The 15,380-nt window shown below is 40.2% G+C and overlaps 1 protein-coding gene across 4 annotated transcripts; it reads right to left on the reverse strand.

The window, feature by feature from the left end:
- Positions 1-2,109: 2,109 nt before the first annotated feature.
- LOC116920646 lies at positions 2,110-4,317 on the reverse strand. Of its 4 annotated transcripts, none has more exons than XR_006644971.1 (7): positions 4,031-4,317; positions 3,724-3,959; positions 3,264-3,649; positions 3,028-3,183; positions 2,748-2,955; positions 2,506-2,683; positions 2,110-2,439 (listed from the first exon to the last, which is right to left on the reverse strand). XR_006644971.1 is itself a non-coding variant. In XM_032926759.2 (5 exons), the coding sequence occupies exons 1-4, from the start codon at positions 4,226-4,228 to the stop codon at positions 3,462-3,464; spliced, it is 564 nt and encodes a 187-aa protein (XP_032782650.2). In that variant the 5' UTR covers positions 4,229-4,317; the 3' UTR covers positions 2,977-3,183; positions 3,264-3,461. The 4 variants fall into 4 exon arrangements, 1 of the variants encoding a protein (XP_032782650.2); XR_006644970.1 differs by having other exon boundaries at positions 4,015-4,317; XR_004392800.2 differs by having other exon boundaries at positions 2,748-2,966; positions 4,015-4,317.
- Between the last annotated feature and the right edge of the window lie 11,063 nt (positions 4,318-15,380).

Raw genomic sequence — 15,380 nt, forward strand, 5'->3', positions numbered from 1 at the left:
AACGAAATAAATAAGGTAATGATATCTTACAATTTTGTGTAGCAAAAATGAAAATAATTGTTTCTCTATATTAGGTTGCTATTGAAAATTACAAAAAACAATTGAAGGAATTAGAATTAAACAAGGTAAATCATATTAGAGTATAATATAGTATATTATAGTATAGTATAGTATAGGTTAGTATAGTATAGTATATTATATAATAGTATAGTGTAGGTTAGTATAGTATAGTATGGTATAGTATAGTTCAACAATTCTTTTTCTCTGCGTTTGAATCATTTTCCACATACTTCTGAGAAATTTCGCTCCACCAATAATACGTCAGTGTTAAGACTTCATGAACCGTTAAATTTGATTTATGAAACCAAGAATATCTTCTAATAGTAAATTTTTTACAACAGAACTTTTTTTTGATAATACTACCATTTACTCCAATTCTATTATTGCATTTCAGTTGGCAACCGTCAATGACAGTAGTTGAGGGAATCTATTAATAAATGTAAATACCCTAGTAGAACGAGATATCTTATACATATCTTTAAGACACAGAAATATGTATAATATCTCGTTCTAGAAGAAATTTATCTGGTAATCTATTGACATGTTGTGGTCATATTGTCACGTGGAGATCACGTGACATACGCGTAAGACACACCCCACACTCATCTCATTCTTGGAAACAAGCAAGGGCGAATGTACGAGTACAGTATCCTGCACAAAAATCCGAACACTGATTTAATTTTTTAAAGCCACCTATTGGCGGGGTAATGGGTTTTTTGTTTGTTTTTCTTTAAGGGGGAGGGTAGACGGGGTGATGGACACGACAGGGTAGGGTAGGGTATGCCTTAAGGTATTACGCTTTAAGGCAAGTTACAGGTCGGGACATTTTTGCAACCCCCAGGGTGGTGTGTTTTTTAAAACGACAGTTGGAAATTTAGGGCTTGGGCATGGTAATGTTGCTTACCGAAACAATTAAGCTTATGTTCCAGCTGCCTGTAAATGTTCACGTCGCTGTTAATGGTGTAGGTGTAGCGTTTCTAAATGTGGTGCTGGAGATCGGTGTTCGATTCCAGATGAGGTGATGAGTTAATATTGTTAACTTACGAGAAAATCTCGTTCACATATAAAATAAATTTTCATCGAGCAATATATGCTTTTTTTGTTTATTAAATAATTTTAAAAATAATAATCTCCTTCGTTCTAGAGAAATTATTATTCCCAGCAAATTCAAATAAAGAATATTATAATGATACCATATATTTTACAAATCCTTTTTGGGATTCGAACACTGATCTACGGCGTCGCAATCAGAGGCTCTACACATATGCCATCGGTATCGAAATAATTGTGCACAGGCAGCTTTATAATTTATTTGGGTAAGGAGTATTACACAGCCTAAGTCCAACATTTCCAGTTGTCGTTTAAAAAAAACACACCACCCTGGCGGTTGCAAAAATGTCCCGACCTGTTACTTGCCTTAAAGCGTAATACCTTAAGGCATTAAAAAAATGTCTAGACTTACCCAACCCTGCCCTATGTGTCCATCGCCCCGTCTACCCTCCCTCTTAAAGAAAAACAAACAAAAAACCCTTTACCCCGCCAATAGGTGGCTTTAAAAAATTAAATCGGTGTTCGGATTTTTGTGCAGGATACTGTACATTCGACCTTGCTTTGTCTGAATGTTGCGTTAGCAACACAGGACGCTTGCACCTTCTCTAACGCTACGGGGAAACAAGCAAGGGCGAATGTACTCAAACGTTCGGCCTTGCTTTGTAGTAAATGGTTAAGGGTATCTTCTTCTTTTGTAGAAACAAGCAAGGGCGGATGTACTCGTACAACCGACCTTGCTCAGTAATAAGTCATACGGGTTATCTCGATTGTTCGTAGAAACAGCAAGGGCGAAAGCACTCGATGATTCAACCTTGCTGTTCGCCTACCATAAATAGGCGATGTAGTGTCTCTTGAATGCAATGTTCTTACTTGACGTCCTAAAGTGTGGACGTCCTAATACACTCGTGTTACACATCATCCCCAAGTGTAACAATATGTCAACCACATATCTTGTGACTCTACTGTTAAAATTATAAGTAACTTAGAAACAATAAAAAATTGTTGTAAACAAAGTTCTGTATTTTTACACAAACAGTAACAATTTGAAACAATTGAGAAACATAAGACATAAACAAAAACGACAAGTTTCTTGATTGAGATCTTTAAAAAGAAAAATTTTTGGCATATGCTGGATAGCATCCCTCTAGCTGCTTCTTCGGCTTCTGAAATCGTCTTTTATTCTTAGTCATCTGAGTTTTCTTGATCCTCTGCTACTTGGATGGCTTTCGCTTGTCTACGTTTGAAAGTGTCTGCAGCGTTCTTCAAAAATAGCGCCGTCTCCGATGCAAACTCCGAGATTTCAATGAATGCACAATCCTTATTTTTTTTCTACAATGAAAAGGTTGTTGGTTAGTTATAAACTGGCGTGGTAATAAAAAAAATGAACATGTTTACTCAGGACGGCCTTAGATATGAAACTATCTTTTATCCCTCTTTTTCCGTTTCCATCATTCACTCTTTTATCTCGTCTACCAAGCCAGTTGACATCTTTTGACACTGAATCAGAAGGGACTAAACCCTCACCCATGGGGTGTTTAGTGTTTCTTTTTCCCAGTTTTTTAATCCTCAAGACCTATGAAGACATAGCAGATAACATATTGACGCATGATAAGTAATAAAAAATTGTAAACACTTACCAATTTGTTGAACATTGCTTTATCTCGTTCTAGATCTCTTTCTAATTGTTCAAGTTGTTCAAGAGTAGTGAGTGGAAGAGATTATCTTCCCCGTCACTGGAATCATTTTCATTATTCTCGTCGGTGACTGGTTTCGCAACCGTTTTTCAATCACGTTTAACTTTTCCTTCATTTATGCCAACACTGAAAACACGGAACTAGCTGCTATCTTCATGGGCACTATAACAAAATGGATGTTAAAAAAATAAAAGTAAATTTTAATCTGTACAGAAAAATTTACTAATTTAAGGAAATGATTGTGAGGTTTTTCGGTTTTCATTAATCCCATTTCTGCATGGTGCTGTCAGATATTGGGTGTCCATAGAAAACGATTGTACCATGTTTCCATTTGACATTCCTTGTGTATCATTTGGAAAGCCAGTACACAACATTTCGTCTAAAAAAAAGCGAACAAGGAAGTTAAACACAAACTGAAATATCTCGAACTTAGAGTAATACAAATAATTTCTCACTTACCATTGATCTCCTGACTATTATGCTTAATATCTGTGCAATCGCTATTGAAATCTAAACATGATTCGTTACTATCGTTGTCGGTAATAGAACGTGCTGATGGTTGATTGCTGAACGTATGTGCTGGCACTAAACAGGTAGTAGATGATGACGTCTGGATCTGTTGTGATCGTGGTGTATTAATTGCTTTTGGTATAGTCTCTACTTGATTTGTATCGTGTGGCTTTTCCTTCTTCTTTTCTGTTCATCAAAATAAAGATTATTATAAAAAAAAAATAAAGTTACACATCTTAACAGCACACAAGACACTTAACTCTTCTGAAGTCCAGAGGGTGGAATAGGTAGTAAACTGCTTTTACTTGGTCCAGGTGCTGATCGTTTAACGATTCCTATACATAAATTTAAAATATATTGCTATTACCAATTTTCTATGATGCTTACATTTAAACAGTTTATTACAAACCTTTTCCTTTATCGCTGTTGTGTTGGTCTTAAGTAATGACTTGGAGGTAGTAGCAAAGTAACTTTCATCGTTCAGACTGACATCACTCTCTTGTTCTGTGGTAACTTCACCAGGCAGTAGTCTGCTTTTCAAAGTAGTTTGTCGACAACCTCTGCCAGTTTGAGAGGGATCATTTGGCAGAATTGGCAAACCTTTTTCAGCACGGGGGAGATTTTGTCTAGCCTCTTCATAGGTATCTAATAGGACAAAAAGTGAATACCATCAAAACTATTGAAATATAAATTATCTTACCGAATCGATGAATTACTTTAAAACATGGATACGATTCCCAACTTTCAACAACCGGTTCAGCACCACCGATCAACATGTTTCGTTTATAGGCTGACGAGTACGAGTTATCAGGTATGTACAAAATGTCCTCTTTGACCCAGTTCTCAGCTACAATCTCTACCCAACACCCTTTTAACGGGGCTTCTTTAGGGATTTCTACAACTAAATGAGACATATTCAGGCAGTAAAGCTGGAAATGCCAAAGAAAAGACTAGCTTACGGACCAATATGGTCATTAAAAAACCTGACTTCATCTGAAGAAACTCAAGCGTCTTCACCAACGACAAGCGTTGCTGCAGCGTTGCTGTCGTTTCCTGTTTTACTGAAATGTTAACATTTTTTAAAATATTGTTTCAGAATTTCTTAATTAACCAGCATTATTTATTTTTTATATTTTGAATAGCAAATTATAAAAAAAAAATATAGATATTAAGCATTAAATTTAAGATATTTTAATTGTTTCTATTGTTGTGCAACACATCTATTAACTATCGATATCGAGCTATATAAGCATTATTCAGGCCTTACTGTGTTAGAGACAGATGAATCGCCATTTTTCATAGTCTTCAAATTTAAGTTTCTCTAGTTTGCATGGCAAAACAGTTAAATCTAAAAACTCTGCCATATCTATTGACCGTAGAAAGATATTTCTTTGATTGTGGTTTCCCCATTGAGTAAGGAGTATATACAGTAATTTTTCCTGTTATTTATTGGACAAATGGTGTAAAAGATAGTGTGACTACAACGTCAATGTACAGTTGCTGGAAAAGAAGGAAGCCATACGCCAAGTATAAAATCCTACCCTTATAATTTGTGGTATTATTCTTCTGATATTTATCGTTCAATTTCTGCATTAGGCACCTGGTGTGGATGTCAGTGTTGCTACAACTTCACTGATACACCAGTTGATGGCCGAGAAGACTGCGAGCAAGTCTACAGCAAGTCTACACCACACATTTTCTTAATATATCTAAGGTGATTCCTTTCCTTGGTCCTCATCTGCACGTTTAGATTGTAGGTCATGCTATATTTTAGCTTAAAATTTTTAAAAATGTCAAACTTACAAAAGCGTAAGTTGAAATTTTTGGTCGGACCAAGACAGAGAGCACGCCGGGTCAGGGAATTTTTAGATCAAAATTTTACTTTCACCGATGATGCAAAACCTACTGAACAATCAAATGCTAATATTGAAGTCTGAAATGTCACTGTTAATTTTGACATGGTAGATGCTGCTGAGGTTAATAATTTTGAATGCAATGTTCAATCAGAAGTTGATTCAGAGGACAACAGCTGTTCTGAATCAGAGTTTAGTACTTTTTCTTTTGATGGTTTGACTGACGACATTTGACTGACGAATTTTTTGGTAGTTTCGGGGAACAGGAAATTGCCGATGATTTCCGTAACAGCGATGTCGATGAGGCAGCTGATTGGGATATTGAATCAGAAGTTGATACTAATTTAGATAAAATTGAGTATTTGTAGATCTATTCTTCTTCTGATCAGCAAAAAAATGATCTACCTCTAGCCGTCAAATAGTTATATGAGTTTTACTGACACACGTAGCGCCATAAGAATACATGGAAATAGAGGGAGGTGTTCTTAATCATTTGGTGGGTACTGTACATCAAAATGCTCAAGCCAGCCTTTTCACGGAAATGACAGGAGAGCAAATCTACAATCTTATCATTGAAAATGAAAAACAGAAAGAAGCGTCTTCTTTACCTTAACGAATTGGTAACCATGATCTTATTTCTTTACTTAGGGTTAATTTCCCTGGCATACAAATCATATACGCTCAGTGTACGGTTAACCGAACATGAGCTGTATGACAGCCCGCCACCCGGAAACAGCGGAAGGGAAAAGCTGGAGATGAAAAGAAGTGTAACCTTTATGTTACAGTGAAAAAAGGCTTTTCCAGTTGAAAAAAGTGTATTTTAAAATTGTCCACAGAAAAATCTACTACAGTATCTATAAGTCATCAAAAATCCCGTCATACGCGAAGATGCGACGTTTCATGGTGAACCTACTTTCTGACAAGAGTTAGACAAGTGCCTGCTTGCGAGACGTTCAGTCGCCTTTAGCTTGAATTGTCACTTTTAAACAGTAGACTTTTTATCTTGATGTTTTAGTTATTCTTATTATTTCACTAGTTAATCCTCCCAACTTATTTGTTCTTCTTTTCTTTCCGTGCAACGCAAACATTCAAATTATCTTCTCAACACGTATTTCAAATAATATACGAGTCGGCAAGAAGTATTGTTTCCCGTTTTTCTTCTATTGTCCTCTCTCACTTATACGCCAACGCTACCACGGTAAGATAAAGTTCCCTGCTAGTTTTGTACCCCTTTTGCCTCAGCTGAATAATACATATTCATCATTGTGGGTGAATACGCCTCTGAGTTTATTTACACAACAAATTGAATTAATTCGTAAAGCCATTTACCCAAGAGGGAGAACGCTTTATAGAATGGTATGGGAGGATCTGTGCAAATGCTCAATAGAAGTAGAAACTAAATCAACTAGCAAAACTAAAAAGAAATAAATAAATAAAAAACACATATATATATATAAATCCAAAAATTCTTTTAACCCTGCCAGGTGAACGAAATATAGAAGAAAATTAGTGCGTGTATTAAAAACACAGATTTAAAACTCAAAACTTAAAAAAAAACTAGAAGTGACTCCGTCGTACTATCAGTGCTCAGACATCTATCGAACAATCATGTGTCAAGTAAGAAATGGAAGGATTCCAAATAGTGTAAAAAGAAAAAGAACTGGTTGTTGCAGTGAAAAACCACAAAGAGGAACCAATAGTGCTCGAAAGTGATAGTGACACAGATAGTGAAAAAGGAAGAGAAGAAGATTTATGAACTATGGGTATCCAGCCCCAACGTTCAAATTCAACCCAAATACAACACAACCAAAATGCAGCAACTGTGCAATGGACATTCTCCGTGGCAAAAGCAGACGCTGTCCAAAGAAGAGTGCACGCCATCACGCGATTAAGCAATAAAGAAGTTTTCTTGGAGATAATCGATGCTCCAAGAGAAGAAATCAGAAGACGCATCATTGAAAAGTTGGGTACCGCTGCATGGGATTACCACCCGAAACTGAGTTTCTCAATCAACGATACAACGGGAAGCCACTGCAACAAAGGAGTGTTAAATTGGAAAAACTGGGCATCACGGATTTACTGTTATATTACGGAGCGGGCCCAGATATCGAAGAAGATGGCCAAACTATCGCACATAGATCGGCAGCCGAAAAAAACCAACTCTTGATTAGAATCTTAAGGTACCACAAATACAGGTGTTTTGCATATAACAGCTTGGGAGAAACTCAACTAATGGTCACCATCGCTTACGGAAATGAAAATGTCGCCAACTATTTATGGATAAGCTTGAACGTTGAATAAATGGTGAAGAACAATAGCACCGTCCTTCACTATGCCGCAAAATATAAAAAGACCGTCTCGCTAGGGCAGCATGTGTAAAGGACAGCAAAATTGACAAAAATCAGAGGACTCTACCAGGAAATTATACGCACTACACCTAGCAACAATGTATCGCCAGACTTTTGTAATAAGTATTCTCTTGGAACACGGAGCTGCTATCGGAGAAACGTATATAGAAGGAAACCTACCGACGGACTATGCGATCGACAGAAGCAGGTAAGGGGTATTATAAGATTGGAATATTTGAGAAGCCGAAAATAGCGGATTTCTAACGATTAAAATTAGATTAAAAAAAGAAAGACAAAAACAACAATATTGAGGGGCAATAATTTAATAACTAACACTTCAGACACTACAATGAAACACTACCTATCCAGACTATTCTGTATTTAAAATCGTGGGCAGAGGAAGGAGCGTATGGACTGTTAAAAGAGAAAAGAGCAAGTGCTGTGACGCTGCACTATAAGCTCCTTATCCTCAGGCTGGAACCGGATAAAACAGCAAAAGTAGAAGGAAACCAAAACGTTTCCGCGAGTTAAAGAATATCGTCGAAGTTACCGCGGTGGCACAAAAGAAAATTAAACAAATTCACTTCCATTTTATCACAAGCAAAGCGAGGTGAAGAAAAGAAAAGAAACAATGAAGAATCGACGCAAAGGATCGCGAAGAATAAACTAAAACAATTCTTTTTAGAAGAAGTGAATCAAGAAGAGTAGACAAGTGACGGAAGACATGAAATCTATCGTAGCAGTCCGATATAAAAGGAAACTGTAGGCAAACATTCATTAACTATAGCAAAACTAACGTTCTTATTAGCCTAAAGGCAACAAATAATGGTAATTGAAAATTTATCTTGTATTCGTGTTCTCAATTTTAGCCCAAAACAAAAACAACGGCGAACGGAAGAAAATAGGTTAAACTGATGACAGACAAAAGAAAACAAGTTTTACATTTAACCGTTATTATGCTACATGCAAGGAAGAAGCCAGAAAGAGAGGAAAATTCGTGGACCAATTTCTTCTTGCCAAAGGGGGAGGGAATGTAACATGCAGGAGCAGCCCCACCCAGCATAAAGGGCTTCACGTATGCATCCATCCCTTAGGCTGAAATCATGGAAGTGAAAGCAATTGTAAACCCTCCCCTTTTACCTTCAATCTTCCATATAAAAACACATGATTGTAATAGCATAAGCAGAGTTGTCTCAGAGTACTGAGAAGACTCCTCAATAAACAGTCTGAAAAACTTTACATATTTATTTAGCAAGAGATGAGCAAGATTTCTTATCTATCTCTAGGTTACCTGAAATGGCAGTTACGACGGTCAAAAAGACGACGCTATCTCGTTAGACGTCACTTGTAATAGTTGGCCAATTAAAGGGTTCATTTCCGTATGCTCCCCTTAACACAGCATTTATATTTACACCATTAGGTAATTTGCCGACAGGAGTTTATATTGAAACATATTTTCGGAAAAGTATCGGGGGATAGAATGTTAAAGTTGAAAACTATTCGTTAAAACAACTCAAAATTCCAAGAAATACCAAATTAGGCGTAATTGAAATTATTCGTCATGTCATCGGAAACATAGCTTTAGACCATCCAGAAGCTAAGCCTAACGAAATAATTGAGCCTATTTTAATCTCAGAAGTCGACCCAGAATTTCAAGCACCACTCTCTAAATTATATAATGGCATTCACGACTAGTTCGCTCTAAAGATTCAGAACTAGGCAATACAAAACCATATTAAACACACAAATGATACCCAAGCAAGGCTTCCACTTTTGGCTATATATATGTTCAATGTAATAAGTGGACAGTGACTAAGAGCCTTCTCGTTTAAGTAATTTATTGTAGTTCAGTCTCACTGTGGAGAGTAATTCTATTGTCTAGAATTAATTACATGATATGTAGTACTTACGGAGGAGAGCAGTAGCACACACAAGATTGATTTACTTGACGAAAAATAGAGAGACAATTCTTAACTTGATTCGACACGAGACGAGACGAGACACGTCACGAGGCGAGACATTAACGTCATGAGGCAGATGATTTTTTTTTTTTTTTTTTTTGCTTTCTCGAACAATCAGGGATAAACAGCATCCCTTGTGAGGTGGGGGGGGGAAAGCATCTAATTGTTAATACTTCCCCTCAATCAAATTGATTGGAGTATATAAAGAAAGATAGGATCTCATCGTCAATACTTCCCCTTAATCAAATTGATTGGAGTATATAAGAAAGGAAGATAGGATGCGTAGGGTAGAGAGCATCATCTACACGCTAAACACTTCCCTTCAATCAAGGAGATTTGGAAGAAACACGGGACAGATACAGACACAATGATTTTAGATAATCAGCAGTGCGGAGATGGAGAAGTGCATCGAAGTCTACTGGAGGGCAGCAGGGCGCTCGATCACGCCGATTCTTGAACGGTTAAGTTGAAACGCCGGGGCAGCAAGTGGCTTCGTAAAAATGTCCGCTAGTTGATCACGGGAAGGAACGGGAATCATTTCCAGATGTTTGGATTGGACCTGAGCACGGATGAAGTGGTACTTGATCTCGATGTGCTTGGTGCGATCATGGAATTCCGGGTTATACACCATCCGGATGGCGCTGTGATTGTCACAGTGAAGTGGAGTAGGGCCAGATTGACAACACCCAAGTTGGTGTATGAGTTGACGAAGCCAGACGTTATCACAGCTAGCGTTTCCGGCAGCATAATATTCCGCTTCAGCGGTGGATTGAGCAACAGGCTTCTGGAGACGGGATTTCCAAGATATTGGCCCCCTGTTTAAAAGATATAGAGTGCCGGTCGTCGAGCGGCGTGTGTCCGGGCAGCCGGCAAAGTTGGAATCGGTATATCCAACCATGACGTTGATGGGGTCACCTGCGGAAAAACACAGACCGTGATGAAGAGTTCCACGTAAGTAGGCGAGAACACGTTTCGCGGCTTTCCAGTGAGCCGGTCCCGGATTTTGACAGTAGCGAGACACAGCAACAACAGCAAATGCAATGTCTGGGCGAGTGGTTCCCATGATATAAAGTAGAGCTCCAACCAACGCACGATATGCTGTGACGTTCTGACTGTTGAGGTCGTCTGCAGCGGGACAGTTGGCTACGGAAAGATAAGAGCAGGGATCGGCCGGGACATTCATTGTGTTGCAGGTGGACATCTTGAATTTCTCCAAGAGTTTCGCAACGAAATTGGATTGAGTGAGAAAAAGAGTCTGTTGGGCGCGATCCCTAGTGATCTCGAGGCCGATGAAGTCATTGGCAGGACCCGAGGTCATTTCAAAGTGATGTTCCAGGTGGGTGATAATTTTGAGAGCCATGGATTTAGACTTGCTGGCGATGAGGCCATCGTCGACCCAGATTCCGATGATGATGATGTTGTTGGGACCGTCATCAACGTGATAGTAGATACAAGAGTCGGCAGTCGATCTAGTGAGCCCAAACATGATGAGGAACGAGTCAAATTTCTCATTCCATTTTCTAGGAGCTTGCTTGAGTCCGTAGAGTGGCTTGAGAAGGCGGCATACGTAGTTCTCCTTTCCAGGCTGAATAAATCCCTCAGGCTGTCGCACGTACAGTTCCTCGTCGAGTTCTCCATAAAGAAACGCAGTTTTGACATCTAGTGTTGTGAGCTCGAGATCGAGTGCGGCAGCGATGGATAGCAGGATGCGAAGGGAGTCAAGTTTTACTACCGGTGCATAGATTTCAGTCTCGTTGTAGTCGATGCCAGCTACTTGAGAGAATCCTTTTGCTACAAAGCGGGCCTTGTAGATTTTTGCTCGATTCTGGCGCCCGGGCTTGATTTTAAATGTCCATCTGCTGTCTATTAGAGAGCGATTGGGAGGGAGTGGTACAAGAATCCAACTACCATTTTTCATGAGCGAATCGAATTCCTGTTTGGCCGCAATTGTCCATTCGGGAGCTTGTTTGGACGCCATGGCATCTCTGTATTGATTCGGTTCCGGTTCCTCGGAGAGGAGAGATCCAGACATGGCCATATGTTCACAGTCGGATGGGCAATGTAGAGCGGGATGTGCGCTGTCTAAGGACCTACGCTCTCGAATGCGTGCGGATGTTCTAGGAAGTATGCGACTAGGTGGAGTTGGTGAGCCTGGGTTGTGGTAGTGTGGCAGGTCTACAATGAGATTAGGTTGTTCCTGGCCTGATCGAGAGTGGTCATCCACGTTGTCTGGTTGCATGTTGATATCGTTAGGCTCAATGACCGACTGAGGTGCTATGACAACTGGATGAATGGTATGTCCTTCTGCAGCTGGAGTAGGAGCCGGAGTTGCTGGTGGCATGTTGTTGGGAAGAAATACATCGATTCCTTTTTGTAGATCGGGTCGAGGAAGACGAGGCACATAGTGATGGCTGATGGGTGATACATCTCTACTGACGTTGATCTTTCCGCTCATTGGGTCCCAGTACCGATCGCCCTTTTGGTCATCGGTGTTGCCAACGAAGAAACACAGCAGACCCTTAGCATCAAGTTTGCGTCTCAACTCTTTGGGGATTAAGACGTAGAATTCGGATCTCAAAAATTCGAAGATTGGAGATATCTGGTTTACTGCCATACCAGGTTTCGAATGGGGTTTTTGAGTGGTAGACGGTTGAAAGAGAACGATTGAGAACGTATACCATGCAGTTGACGGCTTCCGCCCATAGCTGAAGAGGTAGGGCCTTGTTGGAGTAGAGAAGTGTGCGTGCACCTTCGACTATCGTGCGGTTGTCTCGCTCCGCCTTGCCATTTTGCTGCGGGGTATAGCGAACAGTGGTTTCGTGCCGAATTCCCTTTTTCTTCAGCCAGGGATCAAGCAGTAGGTATTCGGTTCCTCCATCTGTGCGAAGTGAGACGACCGATTGACTAGTTTGTGTGTGTAGAAGAGCGATAAAGTTTCTGCAGCATTCTGGCACTTCGGTTTTCTCTTTGATGAAGTAGACGACTCGAAATCCGCTGAAGTCGTCTCTGAAGGAAATGTAGTATCGTGCGCCCTTCAGACTGTTCACCTGCATGGGACCGCACACGTCGCTGTGAACGAGTGATCCGATGTGTGTGGTTTTTGTAGTGCTCGTCGGGAAACTGAGTCGATGCATCTTTCCCATAGCGCAATCGTGACAGCGTGTGGTCGGGGGTTGAGAGCCTATTAGGAGTTCGAGACCTAGCACAGCCTTTTTATTGGCCATCTCGATGATTTTACTGTAGCTGATGTGGCCGATAGTTTGGTGCCAGTCCTGAAGAGATCTCTGAAATGGACGAGCAATAAATGCTTCGTTGTCTCGAAGAACGGTGATATCGAGACGGTAGAGCTTGTTGTCAATCCGGGTGGCCGTCATGTCGAGTGTTCCATTTCTTTCGATGAATGCTTGTGACTCGGTGAAGTGCACCTCACCACCTTCTGCAGTAACGGCTCCGACAGAGAAAAGGTTGATGCCGATAGATGGAGCATATAGAACGTCGCTGATAGTGTATTTCTTCCTGGCACCGTTGACCGATGTTACGATGTGTATATTTCCTTTGCCGAGGACGGCAGCTCGAGCTCCTCCAATCCCGTTGATCCACCTGGAGTTGGCTTCAAATGATGTGAAGTTACTCAGCATCCATTGCTGATCGGTCATATGACTGGATGCACCAGAGTCTAGAAAGATGTCGGTTCTGGAACGATTTTCTGTTGAGGAGCATGCTGCGAAACCGTCGATCTGACGTTCTTCTAGGGCAAATTGTGCTGCGTTCAACTCATCTCTTTCTTTTGTGAAGCATTCTTTCTCGGCGTGGCCATACTTGTCGCAGTAGCCACAGGGTACTGCATTAGTGTTCTTGAAGTTACAGTTCTTTACTTCATGACCGAATATGTTGCAGTGGCTGCAGCGTCCAAAGTCGCGAGGGCGTTTATTTTTTAGTAATCCAGGTTCGTTTCGGGTGCCTTGAGTGTAGCCTCCTCGACCTCTTTGAGGATAAGGATTTGGTCTGCGTGAGAGATTTTGTTGTTTCCCGAATTGGACAGACCGCCCATGTGATGAGCCTCGGTGGGCATTTGCTTGATTTGTTGGTCGTCTTTGGCTTAGCCTCTGGTCAATGGATTGAATTTCTGGTTCACCGAAGAAAGCCTTGTCGGCAGAGCTGCGTCCCCCATGTAGGAGATTTAGTCGTTCCTCTTCTCTTACGAGTCTTGAGGTTAAGTTTTCTAGGGTCCTTTCAGCAATCGGGCAGCTCTCGAATGAACATCTAAAATAATGAAGACTTGCTGGAAGGGTGGTTAGGATTTTTCCACAGATTTCTTCATCGTCCATGGCACCACCGGCTTCTCGAATTTGTTGGGCAATGAGCTTGATAGATTCAATGTGGGCCCTCATGCATAGTTCAGGCTTTAGTTTGTAGTTTAAGAATTCTTGTACAAGAGACAGTTTCCTTTCTGTGGAATTCTGTTGATATCTGCTAGTCAGTGAGATCCAGATTTCACGAGCAGTTTGGCAAGTAAGTAATGAACGTTGTTGTTCTTGATTGCAGCTATCGAAGAGATAGTGCATTGCCAGGTTATCATCCTGATTCCATTTGTCAATCAGTGCTTGATTTGTTACCACTGGTGGAACAGCATTGTTGAGTGTCTACATGTGAAAGGATAAGAGATACTGTGAACTCTGTATATGTATGTAAATATTGAATTGTAATCTCAGTGGATGTATATGTGCATACCGGTTCAGGTTTTAATCTGGTTCCTTCGACTATTGGCATGAGATTGCTTCTCCTGAGTGCCAGGTTCACACTGAACTTAAAGGTGTCGAAGTTCTGTCCATTAAACTGAACAGTTCTTACTCGGTCTCCCTCAAACGAGGGCATAGTGTCTGTCATCACTGTATTGCGGGTTAGAAAACTGGGCCCATAACCTGTTCAATGTAATAAGTGGACAGTGACTAAGAGCCTTCTCGTTTAAGTAATTTATTGTAGTTCAGTCTCACTGTGGAGAGTAATTCTATTGTCTAGAATTAATTACATGATATGTAGTACTTACGGAGGAGAGCAGTAGCACACACAAGATTGATTTACTTGACGAAAAATAGAGAGACAATTCTTAACTTGATTCGACACGAGACGAGACGAGACACGTCACGAGGCGAGACATTAACGTCATGAGGCAGATGATTTTTTTTTTTTTTTTTTTTGCTTTCTCGAACAATCAGGGATAAACAGCATCCCTTGTGAGGTGGGGGGGGGGAAAGCATCTAATTGTTAATAATATAGCCAATTTTACTATTCATATTATTCATATTCATTCATATTCACATACACATCATTCATATTCATATTCATATTCATACTATTCATAAAGGAATTTGACAGGGGGAAAACCGTTACACACCTGCGTCTGGTCGGTATTGGGAACCCGATTTTTTCGTCTGGTCTGAGCGGTTTTGGGTATAACTTTTCACGCTCTTTTTTTTAGTGAAAATCTTATCCCTCTTGAAATTTTGCCCAACTTGGGCATTTCCCGCCGACTTCGGGAGTCGGTACCGCCCAGGGGAACCCTCTGCGGCACGGCAGACTTGCATTTCTGCCGATAAAATACCTTAACTTAAATATTTTTGGTGGTCTGCCTTTTGTTAAAAAAATTACCCCTAACCGTCGCAGGCTCTCGGTCTATGAGCCACTGCAAAGGAAAAAGCCAGGAGATACGCATTTACTTACCTCAGCAATAATCAAATTCCGCGTCCTGCCAAAAAGTCTCTTGCAGCGGATCCCATTCGTATCACTTACGATAAAGCCTTCCAAGAAGCGTTCAGTGATGAATTTGAACGTTTATTTACTCAAATTGATAATTTTTTTACATCAGTTCAAAGATTTTTCATAACTGCAGTTTCTGAAATTTAA

This window comes from Daphnia magna, linkage group LG4, assembly GCF_020631705.1.
Source record: "Daphnia magna isolate NIES linkage group LG4, ASM2063170v1.1, whole genome shotgun sequence".
Lineage (NCBI taxonomy): Eukaryota > Metazoa > Arthropoda > Branchiopoda > Diplostraca > Daphniidae > Daphnia > Daphnia magna.

What these genes read in the sequence shown, in the direction of transcription:
- LOC116920646 (XM_032926759.2), bottom strand. Translation starts at nt 4,228, where the DNA reads ATGTCTCATTTAGTTGTAGAAATCCCTAAAGAAGCCCCGTTAAAAGGG. An exon ending in CAACAGCGATAAAGGAAAAG is followed by an intron (nt 3,650 to 3,723) that starts GTTTGTAATAAA and finishes ATTTATGTATAG; the next exon opens with GAATCGTTAAACGATCAGCA. An exon ending in ACCCTCTGGACTTCAGAAGA is followed by an intron (nt 3,501 to 3,574) that starts GTTAAGTGTCTT and finishes TTTGATGAACAG; the next exon opens with AAAAGAAGAAGGAAAAGCCA.